The sequence below is a fragment of the Schistocerca americana genome, chromosome 2 (assembly GCF_021461395.2).
Source record: "Schistocerca americana isolate TAMUIC-IGC-003095 chromosome 2, iqSchAmer2.1, whole genome shotgun sequence".
In the NCBI taxonomy this organism is placed as follows: domain Eukaryota; kingdom Metazoa; phylum Arthropoda; class Insecta; order Orthoptera; family Acrididae; genus Schistocerca; species Schistocerca americana.
Window position 1 is genome coordinate 329,101,473 of NC_060120.1, and position 18,018 is coordinate 329,119,490.

Below are 18,018 nucleotides of genomic sequence, written 5' to 3' on the forward strand. Positions count from 1 at the left end.
TTTAAATTTACACCAACTTATGTTATTATTAACAACATAAGCTTCTTAAGAATGTAATACTCTCTTTAGGAGGAGGTCATTCAAACCTTCCTGTCAGATGTACTATGAATATAATCTGCAGTTGGTATGTGTGTGCCTTCTTTATCAAATTACAGTCAATCTGTGTCAATTTCAGCTGTGTGTTCATATTTGCCTCAGTAAATGACGATGTCAACATGTATTCTGTTCTAGAAACAACTGTCATGATATTCATGATATGATCAGACTATCGGATCTCCAGCCGGAACATACGAGGTGTGGCTAGAAAAAAACCGGACTGATGCTGGAAAAAACATTTATTTACAATTTCATGTTATCTCCTTCAATGTACCCTCCTCCTTGGTCTCTACACCGCTCCATACGAATTTTCCACTGTTCATAGCAATGCTGCAGATCATTTTCGGTAAGTCCATACATTACTTCCGTCGCTTTTTCTTTTACTGCTTCAACAGTCTCAAATCTAGTTCCTTTCAAAGCTGACTTGACTTTAGGGAAAAGAAAAAAGTCACAGGGGGCCAAATCAGGTGAGTAGGGTGGATGATCTAAGATGGGAATGTTGTGTTTTGCCAAAAATGTCTTCACTGACAACGCACTGTGAGCTGGGGCATTGTCTTGGTGAAGGATCCATGACTTTTTTCTCCACAAATCGTTCCGTTTTCTCCGTACTCTCTCACGTAGGGTAGCCAGGATGCTAATGTAGTAATGCTGATTCACTGTTTGTCCCTCTGGTACCCAATCAATGTGCACAATCCCTTTGATGTCAAAAAAAACAATCATCATTGCCTTGAATTTCGATTTTGACATTCGTGCTTTTTTTTGTCGTGGAGAACCAGGAGTTTTCCAATGCATCGATTTTGTAAGAAGGTGGGATCACTTTCAATGTTTTCCAGGATGTCAGAACAAATCATTCTTCGGCGTTCCTTCTGTTCAATTGTGAGACACTTTGGAACCATTTTTGAACACACTTTGTTCATGTTGAAACTTTCATGAAGAATCTGCCTAACACTTTCCTTGTCAACTCCTGTTAACTCAGACGCTGCTCTGATTGTTAAACGGCGATCTTGTCGAACAAGTTTACCGATTTTTTCAATGTTTGCATCAGTTTTTGCTGACAATGGTCTGCCAGTGCGAGTGTCATCACTGGTGTCTTCGCGGCCATCTTTAAATCATTTAAACCACTCAAACACTTGTGTTCGCGATAAACAATCATCGCCGTACACTTGTTGCAACATTACAAACGTTTCACTTGCAGGTTTTCCTAGTTTGAAACAAAATTTGATGTTAACACGCTGTTCTTTCTGTACACTCAACATTTTCCGACGCACAGACAAAACGTCAACTACTTAAAACAGACGCCACGGGCAGACTGAGTGCAGGAGGCAGATGAAACTCGAGCAGTAGGCGGAGCGAGAGTCACGTGACAGGCCACGCGACTTTCAGCCTTATTGCATTCGTTTTATTGATTCACCAGTACTAGTCCGGTTTTTTTCTAGCCACACCTCGTATCACCACTTTGACACGGTCCACCCGGCTGCAATCTTCAGGTGAGTAAGCGGTCGCACTAACTCACCGGAACTGAAATTGAACATGCATCAGCATTCGCAGACGACAGACGTTCTGGCTGTGTATTGATCTGTGTGCACAAACATTGTTTTGTTTACTGACAAGCAGTCTGTGTATTTACTGGTGGAATTTACCTGTGCCGACGTTACTTTCCTGGATCGTTTTCTGTGATTACGATGCCAAAAGTAATGGAGAGAAAGATATATTATAAAGAGGATACACCACTGGTGACAACAGACAAAACAAAAAATGAAAAAAAGAAATGGAAACCCAGATTGAAAATACAAAAACTGAATTACATTTACTTGAGGAGTCTAACAATAAAAGAGAACCAGAGATTCAGGGACCAGAGGGACAGGAAATGACTGTGGAACTGAAAGAGATAACAAATGTAGATGAGCAGTCACATTCATCATGGAAGGAAACCTCATACACAAAAGTTGGAAAAACATCAAAACTTAAAAAAGAGGTTGATGCTCTTATAGAAAAATTGTACACCGCCTGTATGTCCACCATGTGTGTGCGAATGTAACTGCCCACCAGTGCAAAGCACAACAGCGCACCAGCGGTGAAAACTCACGGAAATGGTGAATTGATATCGAACACTGTTAGCACCATTTGATGGCCGAAACAAAGACTGTTGTTTTTAATGTCAGACAAAACAGGGTTCCAGCTCTTACTTAAAGAGTACCCCCATCTATGTTTATAATATTGTCCGACAGCCAGATCTCAATAGCTTCTTTCACTACACAGTCCCAATAATGTGACAAAGGATCAACCACTTTTGTCTCATCGTACAACTGCACATTTTTCTGGCTGAAATAAACGTGAGAGACAACGGTGCTTCGCACATCGATCCCGGACCATACAAATTGTTTGTCCAATTTAGGCTTTCCCGCATGGCAGGGAATTTTACCGATGGCTTGCTTCCTCAAACACAAATCATCAAAAGGTGCATACAGTGTTTGTTATCTGTTTATCATTTCTGCGAGTCTTCACCACCAATGCACTGTCGTGCTTTCTGCTGGTGGGTAGTTATGTTCGCGCATGCGTGGTGGACCTACAGGTGGTGTATAAAGGAGCTGCAGCTGCACATCCGATTTCAGTTCCGATGACTTAGTGCGACAGCTTACTCACCTGAAGATGGCTTACAGGTGGACCACCGAAATATTGTGTCAAGATGATGATATGTTCCAACTGCCATCAACTACTACAATGGGAAATTTATGGAGCCCCAAAAACTGTCATAATATAACACTGTGCACTATAATTGATATCAAATGTGGAAACTGCATGTGTTATGTGGCAATTTTCTTTTCTTAATACCAGCTTGAGTGTATGCTTAATTTATGCAACTCTTCACAAACTGTTTTACCCTTATTATCTTGAGCTGCTTGTTATGCAGCCAGGAACACCAAGCATTTAAAACTACATCCACTTACGTTATCAGCCTCATAGAAACTGCCACTACAACTGGCTTCTTAAAAATATGATACCCTTTCTGTGTTACAGACATGCTTCTGGAACTTAAATGAGGAATCCCTGGTAGAAGACAACATTCTTTTCAAGAAACACCACCAAGGAAATTTAGAGAGCCGGCATTTGAAGCTGACTGCAAAACAATTCTACTGCTGTCAACACACATTGCATGTACGGACGAAGATAAGATACAAGAAATTAGGTCTCCTACAGAGGCATATAGGCAGTTTTTTCCCCTCATTTTATTTGCAAGACAAACAGGACAAAGGAAATAACTAGTAATGGTACAAGGTACCCTCTGCCACACACCATATAGTGGCTTGTGGAGTATGATATAGATGCAGACTTAACTCATTCAATGCTCTTGTCCTTTCATGGCAAGTTCTTTAATGTTAACCTTCAGTGCCATATTCTGCATCTTTTGAAAACTGCTGGAAGCAAAGAAGACAGCAACTATGATTTGAGGGGTCTCAGCTCAAATGTTTATCTGCAGCACTCCTATATATTCCCTTATCTGGAACTAAGCAAAGGGATCAGGTTTCAATTGTTCTCATACACTTCACAACAGATTTCTCAACTTGTGAAACTCAGAGCTACGGAGTCTCTCTCAATATGTCCGATGCATACTACATGCTGAAAATGAACATTCAAGTGGCACTGTGCATATAGAGTGCATCCATGCAAATTTAGGGCAGCTTTTTAATCTATAAATCCACAACAAACTCATGCTACATGCTGGATAACAATCTATAAACTCATTGCCAATTAACTAGCAAATAATTTGCAACAGTCCAAGAGTTCATCTTTCTTCAGTAGAAGGAGAGCATTTACATAATGCAAACTGTCTACACTGAAATCCCTTAATTTTAGCAAGTACATAATGACATTGTCTATTTATCAACATATATGAGTCAATACATTAGGTTCCAATAAATGTAGTTAAAAATTGTTCACTAATTTGCAACAGACATAAACTTGCAAAATCTCCTTAAACCATCAGGTCCCTCAAATTTGAATCCACAGTTAAACTTTCTCCATCTACTGCATAATGCCACCTTCCCAGCAGACATAAATCTAACAATTCTGGTCACCTTTTAGATGCAGCTTTAAAAGTAGCCTATGTATATTTATGAACTTTGGTATAGTAACAGTTTTAACTATGTCCAAAGACTCATTCCAACATTAAAGATTGGACAACATAAATACCTATGCCCACTGCATGCACCTACCTACCTACCTACCTACCTACCTACCTACCTACCTATGCCCTACTACACCTACCAAGCACTTACATGTGTGGCATACAGTACTTTCCACTGTACCATGTACTAAGATTTCTCATCCTTCCACTAGTGTATGAAGTGTGGGAAGAATGATTCCTTAAGCACATCTGTGGGAGCTATAATTAGTGTAATCTTCTCTTTGCTGTCCCTACGAGAGTGATACGTAGAAGGTTGTACTATATTTCTAGATTCCTTACTTGGCACAACTACTTAACATTTTGTAAGCAGAGATTTGAATGTATATATTCAATAACCACAGTTGGTCCTATTTGGTATGTGTCCTACAGTCTTGAGTAATATTCTGGGATGGGTTGCGTAAGTGTTCTGTAAGCAATCTCATTTGCAAAATCACTGCATTTTTCCAATCAAATGAAGGTTACTAACTGCTTCACCTATGACTGATTCCATGTGATCATTCTATTTCATATCCCTATGAATTATCACAAAGGGTATTTGTACGAATTGATGGATACCATCTGAGAGACATTAATATTCAGGTCATGTGGTACTATGAATTTTTCATTTTGTGAACTGAACAGTTTTACATTTCAGAACATTTAAATAAAATTGCCAGTCTTTCTGCCAGTTTCAAATCTTATTCAGATCTGGTTTAATATTTCTGCAGCTTTTTGAGATAGTACTTATTGTAAGCAACTCCATAAAAAAATGGTTCAAATGGCTCTGAGCACTGCTGGACTTAACTTCTGAGGTCATCAGTCCCCTAGAACTTAGAACTACTTAAACCTAGCTAACCTAAGGACATCACACACATCCATGCCCGAGGCAGGATTCGAAACTGCGACCGTAGCAGTCTCGTGGTTCCAGACCAAAGCACCTATAACTGCTCGGCAGCACCTAACTCCATAACCAGTAAAAACTGATGGTCATACTACTATTGTCTATCATATCACTAATGTACAACACCAGTAACAAGGATCCTAGCACGTTTCGATGGTGCACACCTGAAGTTACTTCTACACTGAACAGCCAAAGAAACAGGTACACTTGCCTTATATTGTGTAGGACACCCACAAGCACGCAGAAGTACCACAACATGATGTGGTATGGACTTAAAGTAGTGCTGGAGGGAACTGACACCATGAACACTGTAGGGCTGTCCATAAATCTATAAGAGTACGAGGGAGGTGGAGACCTCTTCTGAACAGCACGTTGCAAGGCATCCCAGATATGCTCAATAATGTTCATGTCTGGGGAGTTTGGTGGCCAGCGGAAGTCTTTAAACTCTGAAGAGTTTTCCTGGAGCCACTCTGTAGCAATTCTGGATGTGCGGGGTATCGCATTGTCCTGCTGGAATTGCCCAAGTCCGTCTGAATGCACAATGGACATGAATGGAAGCAGGTGATCAGACAGGAGTCTTATCTAGACATATCAGGGGTCCCATATCACTCCAACTGCACATGCCCTACACCATTACAGGGCCTCCACCAGCTTGAACAGACCCCTGCTGACATGCAGGGCCCATGGACTCATGAGGTTGTCTCCATACCTGTACACATCCATTCACTCAACACAATTTGAAACAAGACTCAGTCAAGCAGACAACACGTTTCCAGTCAACAATAGCCCAGTGTCAGTGTTGAAGGGCCCATGTGTGGTGTACAGCTGTGTGTCATGCAGTCATCAGGAGAACACGAGTGGGCCTTCGGCTGCAAAAGGCCATATCGATGATGTTTCGCTGAATGGTTCGCACAATGACACTTGTTGATGGCCCGGCACTGAAATCTGCAAAAATCTGTGGAAGGGTTGCACTTCTGTCACACTGAATGATTCACTTCAGTCATCATTGGTCCTGTTCTTGTAGGATCTTTTTCCACCCACAGTGATGTCCGAGATCTGATGTTTTACTGGATTCCTGATATTCACTGTACACTCGTGAAATGGTCGTATGGGAAAATCACCTCTTCCTCACTACCTCGGAGATGCTATGTCCATTGCTCATGCGCCAACTATAATACCACATTCAAACTTCCTAAAATTTTGATAACCTGTCACTGTAGCAACAGTAACCAATATAACACCTATGCCAGACACTTTTTGTCTTATATAGCCATTGCTGACTGCAGTACCATATTCTCCCTATTTACACATCCCTGTATTTGAATACACATGTCTATATCAGTTTCTTTGGTGCTTCCATGTATATCTCATTAGTCTTTATCACACAGATAACAAAAATTCCATATTTTGCAACTGAATGTTTCATTCGTGTGTACCAAACATGTTTCACCTTTCTGTGCTAGACATCTTCAGTGGTCTTTAATATAAATAAAATTATTTAACTGTACGTATTTTGATATGACAACTGTAATGATTCTTGGCAGCTCATTTACATATAATTTATTTAGTACTAAATGGTTGTGGTTTTTACTTACATTCATTTTGCATCCTTTTCATGGTTCCTGACATGGTAGACAATGGTAACTGTAAAATCCTGTTCTGTTTGTACTAGATGCACAAAGTACAGGTTTCTTCCAACTGATATGCCACAGTTAAAAAATTTCTCTGCACATAACTTATACCATAACACATTAAACATGTTCTCGCTCACATACTTTAGGGCTGACAGAGGCATGATGGGAGTTGTAGAGGATAGAGGGAAACATTCAATGTGGGAAAAATATATCTAAAACCAAAGATGAAGTAACTTAACAAACGAAAGCGTTGGTATGTTGATAGACACACAAACAAACACAAACACACACAAAATTCAAGCTTTCGCAACCCACGGTTGCTTCATCAGGAAAGAGGGAAGGAGAGGGAAAGACGAAAGGATGTGGGTTTTAAGGGAGAGGGTAAGGAGTCATTCCAATCCCGGGAGTGGAAAGACTTACCTTAGGGGGAAAAAGGAACAGGTACACACACACACACACACACACACACACACACACACACACACACACACACACACACACATATATATATATCCATCCGCACATATACAGACACAAGCAGACATATATATGTCTCCTTGGGTCTGTATATGTGTGGATGTGTGTGTGTGTGTGTGTGTGTGTGTGTGTGTGTGTGTGTGTGTGTGTGGGGGGGGGGGGGGGGGGGGGGCGCGAGCGAGAGAGAGAGTGTATACCTGTCCTTTTTTTGCCCTCTAAGTTAAGTCTTTCTGCTCCCGGGATTGGAATGACTCCTTACCCTGTCCCTTAAAACCCACATCCTCTCGTCTTTCCCTCTCCTTCCCCCTTTCCTGATGAAGCAACCATGGGTTGCGCGAGTGTGTGTGTGTGTGTGTGTGTGTGTGTGTGTGTGTGTGTGTGTGTGTGTCTATCAACATACCAACACTTTCGTTTGGTAAGTTTCAGTTCCTGTGTCATCCAAGAGTGTCCAGAAGTTAACTTTGCTGCTGTTGACAGCTATTTTGTATGATCAGAAATTATTTGGGTTGTGTGCAAGAGATTTTCATAAGATGCTGCTACAGTATTCACTGAAGGTTTCAGGCATTGCATTTCTAGAGGGCAAATGGATTTCCTTTAGCATTTCTCTACCTGTAGCCCTATGCTTTGTTTTAAACATAATTTGTAGTAGTTACTGTTCCTTTAGTAGTTTCTTTACAGATACTTTATAACTTGCAGGGTCTCTCCCATCATCAACTATTCTACTAGGTACGTATATATACAGTGCTTTCTCAATTATTCTTTTAAACTTGGGGAATAGATCTTTTACATACTCCTACACAAAGTTACAAATTTAAGTACACCCTAGAGATATGAAACTACTGTTGTTTTTGTTGTGGTCTTCAGTCCAAAGACTGGTTTGATGAAACTCTCCATGTTAGTCCATCTTGTATACACTGTCAGTTCAAGACAATTTTTCACACTGGCAGCATGTCACATGGCGACCCTCCTACCCGCTCCCTTAGACGTTAGCTGCCTTTCTGCCTTTTCTTGGGCTTTTGATAAGATCATTATGTATAAATCTAAATTCCAGATTTAGATTATGGAAATACTACATCAATATTTCTCTGTAAGAAGTAAATTTCTTAATCTTATCCAAGCGCTAAGTATCAAAAGAAGACGATTTCTGTTTATTGTAGTTCCTGAGATCATTAAATGCTTTTAGTGAAAGCAGAGAGAACTGGATATGTTTATTATTTTAGCTGCAATTAAAATGTGCTATCTACAAGATTGAATGGAAAGAATGAAAATATAAAATTTCTGTTATTTTTATACTAATACTGGAACATTTTAATTCTATAATTTACCAATTATTTCACATTGCATTGAAAGGATGATGTGCATTTTTAAAAAAAATGCAATTGTACATTGAAATGTTACCATAAGATATTGTGTAACTGCATAATGTGGTTTGGATAACACAGGAAACACCACCTTTAACGTGTTTCAATGTACGGTAAATTGTAACATGTTGAAGTAGTATTTTACCTACTTGAGATCTACAACATGCAGCAACTTGTCTGTGGACACTGAGATTACCAACAGAATTGCAAAAGCGTCAGCTGTCATGGGTAGATTGAAAAACAGAGTATTTAAGAATGGACTACTCACATTAAAAACTAAATTACAAGTATATAACGCTTGTGTTATCAGCCCTTTTGTATAGCTGTGAGACATGGGCAACTCATGCTAAACACAAAACCCAACTGAACAGTTACCATCAAGTATTACGGCTCGCAAGCACAACCAGCATTCATGCACTCCTGAGCTACCGACATCTAAGGTGGTTAGGTCATGTCAGGCGCATGAATCCTGAGCAAATAGCGAAAAAAGTGCTGCACGGAGAACTTTGGGAGCACGTGAGGCCAGTAGGAAGACCGCACCTTCGCTTCAAGGATGTCTGCAAGAGAGACCAAGGCCTGCGTCGATCCAAGTCAGTGGGAAAATACAGCTGGCGACCGTGTCAAGTGGCGACAAGCTGTGCGCAATGGGGTTGAGCTTGCAGAGAATGAACACATGCAAGAAGACATCGGGAAGAAGGCAAGACGGAAGGAGATAGAGGCCTCTGGTGGAAGTCCTTCACGTTTCAAGTGCCCAAACTGCAGTAGAGACTGCCACTCTTGAGTGTGACTTTTGAGCCATAGCAGATGTTGCAGAGTCTGAACCAATTGTGCTACACCATCACCCTTCGAGGATGGACGAATGCCATATAATGAAGTAGTATTGTATTCCTTGTTACAGTAAGCCTTCACTGAAATGTGAACCCAATTAGATGGGGGACCTTGACTGAAAATTTACATTTCAAATCCATGCATACTACCTAGGATAATATCTGATTTTGGAGTCTGCAGCAGTTTGTGGCCACACATTCACAAGTGTCTCCCAAATGGCTCATTTCCAGACCCATGTTTCCTGAAACGCTTTTGTTTCTATTATCATATATGTTCACCCATGTCAGTATTCTCTATTAATTATGATACGCACTATACACAAAACTTGCATTCTGACACCTCTGGCATCCCCCTGAGCTTGGCACCCCAAGTGGCCACTTGTCTAACTTGGACCTTACGAAGACTCTGCTTGTGCACACCCTGTTCATAACTAAAGGCAGTTCAAAAGGAGATGAACGAATTATGAGGGGGTGCACGGAGTAGAGGAAGCAAGCTCTCCCCACAGACTTCCAGCACATAGGCTGCCAAGAGGCTAGTAGTGGCACAGAGAGAACAAACCGCTCTTACATCACACAGTGCTGTCACTACACTTGTGCTAACATATCAATTTATGCTCCAAGAAGCACTGACAGTACCACCTACTTGCCTCTTTACTAGCTGTCAGCTGCTACATACTTCTTATCTACAAAAGTACCAAGTGAGATAGCATAAGAGATGTTTACAGCTTTTGTGAAATCGAAATTAATAATTTCATGTTTAATAATGGTGCTTGATGCTACTAATTCTCTATCACTTCTCATAGACAATTAGTAATCTAAAAGAGCTAGTAAGAAAACTTCAACTGTCATGATAAGAAGAATGATTAAAATTTTAAACATTTATTAACATATGTAATATGGAATTTTAGGCACAAAGAAATCACTGAGTGTAAGTCTCATTATATACATCTGCACATAATTTGTCACCACCACCACCACCACCACCACCACCACCACCACCACCACCGTCTGATTTAGCAGTGTGAATAATGAATTTAACTACTGTGAGTTCGACACCATCATCAAACCTCCTTCCAATAGAAGGACTTCCCTGCAATACCCATCCCAGTCATCAGCAGTTACTAACAGAAGGGATTCACTGGCAACATTAAATGAATTGTCATTGGACATATCCCATGAAATTTGTGCTTCCTGACTAGATTTTCACTTTTGCTCATGGCATTTCCACCACACTTAAATCACAATTATAGGGCAGCAAGCAGACAACAACCTGGCCTTTTTCTTGTCATTTCATCAACCACATGCAACTTTTTCACAGGTCAATATTTTTGAATGAAAGACAACAGACCCTGCTTGCACATGTTCTCATAGCTGGCAACATGACTCTTTTGCAGCTACCACAACATTCTCACTTTGATATTATACCATGTTTGTCCACTTGTCTGTCATGGTCTGGAGCATTGTTTATCACAATGCCTGCCTTTGGAAGAAGATTGGGGGACCCATATCACAATGTAGCCATAATTAATTGAATAAAAATAATTGAATAAAAATAATTAAAACAGTCATTTCTAAAAAATTTAAAAGAAACTGCTTTGCAATGTGACTCACTACCTACCTTCAGCATACCAGCAAAATATCTTGATTACTACTCATTGCAAGAGTTCAAAAATGGACTTCATTATTGTAGCTATAGTCATCATTTGGCTCTCAAGAAATTAATATTTGTTTATTACTTGTAAACAGGGGGCCACAATGGTAAATGACTAACTTACCCAACCACATATGTGATTTCAAAAAGTGAATCCTACCCTGCTTTTTCTGTCTCTTTTTGGTAATTTCTCAGGATTATCTTTACAAAAATTCCAAATTCTTCTCAAAAAGCTGAAGTCTGCTCCTATTACGCCACTGTTCACCTTATCGGCTGAGAAAGAGGATGAAGCAAATACGAGGTCTGTTCAAAAAATTCCAGAACTTTGCCCACAAAATTTTTCTATGCTTACCATTTACTTATTGTGCACAGTCTCTTTTGAAATACTCTTCTCTGCAGTTGATAGATCATCCCCAATGCCTTTTCCATTTCCAGAAGCAGTCTCTGTACATCTCTTGCTAGATTGTGTGAAGCACCTTCAGTGAATTTTTTTCTCATCCATCACTGCAGATCTTCATGCTTTCAACAGGGTTTTCGACTTTGGAAATAATAAAAAGTCTGCAGCAAGTGATTTTGTTTTTTGTGCAATAGTCACGCACCAACAGAGATGAATATGTGGGTGCATTATTGTAATGCAAGAGCCATGAATTGTCTCACCACATTTCAGGCCTTTTCCTTCTCACATTATCTTGCAGGCATCACAACATGTCCCGACAGTACCTCTAATCAACAGTTTGTTCCTGTGGCAAGAATACATGATGAACTAATGCTTCAAAGTGAAAGAAAACTATCAGCATGGCTTTGACATTTAACCTGACGTAATGAGCCTTTTTTGGTCTTTGAGAACCTTTCCTGACTCACTATGAAGAATGAACCTTCATCTTATCATAATAACTGTAGACCCAAGTATCATCACCAGTTATGGTTCTCTTAAGAAACATCTCATTCTCACTTGTGCAACCCAAAAGCTCTTTGTGGATTGTGAGATGAAGGTCTTTCTGATCTTGATTCATGAGTCGTGGGACAAACTTGGCAGCAACATGATGCATTCCAAGATGCTAGGTCATGATTTTGTGACATGCTCCACCTGAGATGTTACATTCTTCTGCAATCTCTCTAACAGTCAGTCTTTGACTGGGATGCACAATTTTGCTTACATTCCTGATGCGAGCATCATCAGTAAACATCAAACGGTGTCCTGAACAAGGGTGATCTGTAACTTCCATCCCGACATTTTTAAACAGTGTCAGCCATTTGTAACACCAAGTACGGCTTAAGCATTCACCACTGTAGGCTTCCTGCATTATTTGATCCGTCTCAGTAAAGATTTTCTTGAGCTTCATCTAAAATTTAATGCACACTCTCTGATCCTCTAACTCTGCTATCTCAAAATTCACAAACTGTGCAACATGATGTTCTATTCAATACAACACTGAACAACAACAACAGACATACAACAATGAAACTTCCATCAGTTACATACTAAACACAGGAGTGTGCAGGCATGCCATCCAAATGACACTGCAACACACCATTTTTTTGGACAGACCTCATATTTATTTCAGCTCTTCTGCTTGCAGCATTTAGTGGCATCACTAATTATTTTTCTACCTTCACTCCATTAAGTACCACCCCTTGCCCTTATCCAAGGAGTATCAGACACTGTCCATGATGGGCCAGAAGTTGTTTCATCAGATACGACATAACAATCACTTCGCAATGACTTCTTATACAACGCTCTGTATTAGATTGCCGAGGTTGGCAGTGGCCAAATGCAAAACGAGAGTGCACCAAAGTCTAGTGATATACAGAATTAGGTAGCCTTCATTCATCTCTCTGTGAACAAGCTATACTGCAACCTGCATCTATTTGAATCTGCTTACTGTCAAAGTTTTAGTCTACCTCTATAATTTTCACTCCTTATATTACCAAATCGACAACTCCTTGTGCCTCAAGATGTGTCCTACCCACCAATCCCCTCTTTTAGTACAGCTGTGCAATAAATTCCTTCTTCATCCATTTTGACTTCATACCACCTCAATTATCCCATCCAATGTTCAAAATTGTTCAGTTGCACTGGATTTTGGAAGCTTTAACTCTCTCCTTGTCCGAACTGTTTCTTGTCTTCCACATAAAGCTGTACACGAGGCAAATACCTTCAGAAGAGACTTCCCAGGGCTTAAATTCACATTCAGAGTTAAATATCTCTTACAAAAGTGCTTTTCTTGCTATTTCCAGACTACATTTTATATCCTCTGTTCTTTGACCATCACCACTTTTTTTGCTGCACAAATAATACTACTCATCTATCATTTCCTAATCTAATTCCCTCAGCACCACCTGATTTAATTCAGCTGTATTCTATCACCCTTGTTTTCCTTTTGTTGATGTTCATATAATAACCTCTTCGCAAGACAGTATCCATGCCACTGATTTATCTTGCAAGTCTTTTCCCATCACCGACAGGATTACAATGTCATCAGTAAACTTTAAAATGTTTATTTCTTCATCCTGAAATTTAATTACCCATCTGTTTTTCCTAATACCACTTGCTCACTGTAAAGATTGAATAACATTGAGGATAGGCTACAACCTTCTCTCTCCCCCTCCTCAACTGGCCACTGCTTTTCTTCTTGTCTGACTCATAACTGCAGTCTAGTTTCTATATAATTTGGAAATAACCAAATATCTCCCAATATTTTATTGCTGCTACCTTCAGATTTTCAAAGAGTGTTTTTCAGTAAATATTTCTGTTTCTCTAAACCTACAAATGATATAAACGTAAGCCCTGCTGTCTTCTAAGATAAGTTGTACATCTAGTATTGCTTTGTGTGTTCCTGCATTTCTCTGGAAACCAAGCTGACCTTCCTCAATGTCAGCTTTACCATTTTTCCAGCCTCATGTAAACAATTTGCGTCAATATTTTGCAACCATGACATCTTAAAATGATGAAATAGGAATTATTTTCTTCTTGATGTTTGAGGGTATTTTACATGTCTCACACCATGCATCCCATGCAGCATAATTCTGTTGTGACTTGCTCCTGCTTCTCATTTCAGACTTAAATAGTCCAAAGAAGATGCATGGCCTATAACAGGTACATAACTAAACTGTAAACAGCAGCGTGTACCCAACCACCTCATTTATATCCAGTAAAAATGCGCATCTAAAGTAATTATACATAAAAAACCTGAACGAGAGAATTAGGAGAGTTACAAACTACTGTGTAGCATAACAAAACTATATCTTTGGAGGTGCACCTCTATTAAAAATGTTTTCTCAAATAATGCATAATCTTCACAACATTTGAACATGTGTGTGTGTGTGTGTGTGTGTGTGTGTGTGTGTTTTTTAATATCTACATCAATACTCTACAAACTGCCATGAGGTGCATGGCAGAGGTTATGTCCCATTGTACCAGTTATTAGGGTTTCTTCATATTCCATTCACACATGGAGCATGGGAAGAATGGTTCTTTGAATGCCACTGTGTGTGCCATAACTGTTCTAATCTTATCCTCACGATCCCTATGTGAGCGACACGTGGGGTTTATAGTCTATTCCTAGAGTAATCATTTAAGACTGGCTCTTTAGACTTTGTAAACAGATTTTCTCAGGCTAGTCTACATGTATCTTCAAGGATCTTCCAGTTCAGTTCCTTCAGTATCTCTGTGACACACTCCCAAGGATTAAACGAATGTGTGACCATTTGTGCTGCCCCTCTCTGTATAAGTCAATATCTGCTGTTAGTCCTATCTGATACAGGTCCCATACACTTGAGCAATATTCTAGAACCGGTTGCATGAATGATTTGTAAGCAATCTCCTTTGTAAATTGATTGCACTTCTTCAATATTCTACCAATAAACTGAAGTCTACCACCTGCTTTACCCATGACTGAACCTATGTGATCATTCCATTTCATATCCCTACAAATTGTTACAGCCAGCTATTTGTATGAGTTGGACAATTCCAAGAGTGACTCATTGATATTATAGGATACTACATTTCTTCATTTTGTGAAGTCCAAAATGATACACTTCTGAACATTTAGAGCAAGTTGCCAATCTTTGCACCACTTTGAAATCTTATCAAGGTGCGACTGAACATTTATGCAGTTTCTTTAGATTGTACTTCATTATAGATAACCGCACCACCTTACTGTTAATATTATCTGCAAGGTCATTAATATGCAACATGAACAGCAAGGGTCCAAACACACTTCCCTGGGGCACATCCAAAGTTACTTCTACATCTGACGATGACTCTCCATCCAAGATAACATGCTGATTCAAAGCTTTCAGTATGTCATGTGATAAAAGTGCTAGTTGGGTTTCACAAGATCAATGTTTTTTACATCCCTGCTGGTTGGCATTGAGGTGGTCTTTCTGTTCAGGATCCTATTATGTTTGAGCTTAAAACGTGTTCTAAGATTCTACAACAAACTGACGTCAAGAACATTGGATGGTAGTTTTGTGGACCACTTTCACTACCCTTCCTGTACACTGGTGTGATTTGTGCCTTTTTCCAAGAACTGGGCACAGTTTTTTGTTCAAGGGCTCTACGATATATTATAGTTAGGAGCTAACTGAGCTCCAAAATCAGTACAGAATCTAACAAAGAACCCATCAGGGCCTGGATGTTTTGTTCAATTTTAATGACTTCAGCTGTGTCACCACTGACACTAATATTTATTTCATTCATCTTTTCAGTGGCACAAAGGTTATATTGGGGCAATTCTCCTGAGTTTTCCTTTGTAAAAGGACATTTGAAAAAAGAGTTAAGCATTTCAGCTTTTGCTTTACTACCCTCCGTTTCAGTTCCTGCCCAATTTACGAAGGATGGACACTAACTTCGGTGCCACTAACAGTTTACATTCAACCAGAATTTCTTTGGGTTTTGTGAAAGATCACTTGATTTTACACCTATTACACAATAATCTCTGTTTCTTTACAAGTTTTTTTACAGTGATTTTATACCATGGAGGTTCCCTCCCATTATGAACTGATCTGTTGGGTACATATCAATCCAATGCACGTTCAACTACTCTTTTAAACTTGCGCCAGAGTTCCTCTACAAGCTCCTGCGATGTGCTGAAAGTGTCAAGAGCCTCACTGAGAGACGACATTTCTGATTTTTTTTGTCTAATTTACTGAACATTTATATCTCTCTGCTCATTCTAGTTGTCCTTTGTACTTTGGTAATTATTGTTGCCACAACTATGTCATGGTCTCTCATACCAGTTTGGATGTTGACATCCTCAAACAGATCAGGTGTATTTGTTGTCATTAGATCCAATATGTTTCCATTGTGAGTGGTGTTCTGGGCTATCTGCTCTAGGTAGTTGTCAGAGAAGGCTTTTAGTAAAGTTTCACCGGATGTCGTATCATGCACACCACTAACAAAACTGTAACTTTCCCAATTATTGTTGGATGATTATAGTATGATTGGGGCACTTAAGTACAAGTGAACTGAGGTTCCTCTAAAGTTTTCAGTTACATCAGGAGAAGTCTGCTGGGCAATGGAAGGATCCAATTATCATTTTATGCCCACACCTGATACCGAGTCTTGCCCGAACAATCTCACATGTAGCTTCAATTTCTATCTATGTGGATTTGAGTTTTCTGCCTACTGTGAAACACGCCACCTTAATTTCCAACAAGCCTAGCCTTTTTATATACACTTAAATCTTCCCAAAAATCTCACTGCTATCAATTTCAGGTTTTAACCAGCTTTCTGTACCTAGTATTATGATGAGAGCTTCACTGCTTTTCATTAGCAGTTCAAACTCTGGCACTTTGTTGCAAATGCTCTGGCAGTTTACCATTAGGATTTTAATACTCTCAATTATGAGAGGCAATTCTTTTGATTTTACACTGATATTTCTGGGTTTCATACAGCTATTGTTATCTGGATTGGATGGAGCCACTTTAATCTCAAAAGCCCTTGTGTCCAACCCACACACTGTCAGCTATCTGAGCCTCTGATGTATAGTGCACACCTGTCCTATTTAGGGGGACCCTACAGTTATGAACCCTATGGCAGAAGCCCATGAAGTCACAGCCTAGCTTGTTAAAGAACCTTAAAAGCCTCTGGTTCAGTCCTTCCACTCGACTTAGAACTAAGGGGCCACAATGCTGCACATTGTGAGCTTCGCTGAAACTCCACGTGCAAGGCTGGCCTTCTCAACCTTCTCTGCCAGTCGCCAGAATGACCCAAAAATGACCTCTGAGCCCAGACGACACCATCACTTGTTCCAATGTGTATGGAACACACAGTGCAAATTTTAACATATTTACTGAACTATGGTGTAACATACACCAAGTAAGAGGAGAAGTGACAGCAAAGACTCATTCACTAGCAGTAATGATGCAAAAATAACACCAAGAAAATAGATAACGTTAAACTCTTCTCAGTTAAAAGGAGAATACGAGGACCTGACTGATCACAGTGAACAGTGATCCAGGCATCATAAGCAAAATAAGAAAAATTTTATTTGACAGACTTTAAATATACTTCTTTAAAGGTATGGTGTGTGTAATAGGATAGATCACTATTAACAAAACATAGGCGGTGCTGAGCAGCCAGCCATCACTTCCACTGATCCAGAGGAATTAGAGACGGGTGAAACAAACTGAATTACTCACAATAAAGTATTAGTTACCTAGTGAGTCCCAGAGAAGGCAGAATGAGGACCATGAACAGCAAGAAGATAAAGGTTTTGCGCATAATTGAGTGGTTCTGCTCGGATCTTGTCCAGTGAGAGAGCCATTGATCAGAATATGCAACAATAACCGGTAACAGAGCAGATGCTGTCCACAGTAAAAGCGTAGGTAGGAACTCCGATAGAACCGGGCTCTGCAACATGGAAAAAATGCAATGAAATTTAAATATACTGGTATAAAACA

The 18,018-nt window shown here is 39.7% G+C and overlaps 1 protein-coding gene across 1 annotated transcript in view; it reads right to left on the minus strand.

Moving 5' to 3' along the window:
• The window catches only part of LOC124593684 (calcium permeable stress-gated cation channel 1-like), a 181,139-nt gene that overhangs the window by 16,573 nt on the left and 146,548 nt on the right, over positions 1-18,018 (minus strand). The window contains exon 12 of the mRNA XM_047131985.1: positions 17,775-17,968. Coding sequence (XP_046987941.1) covers positions 17,775-17,968 — 194 coding nt within the window. The remainder of the gene's footprint in view (positions 1-17,774; positions 17,969-18,018) is intronic.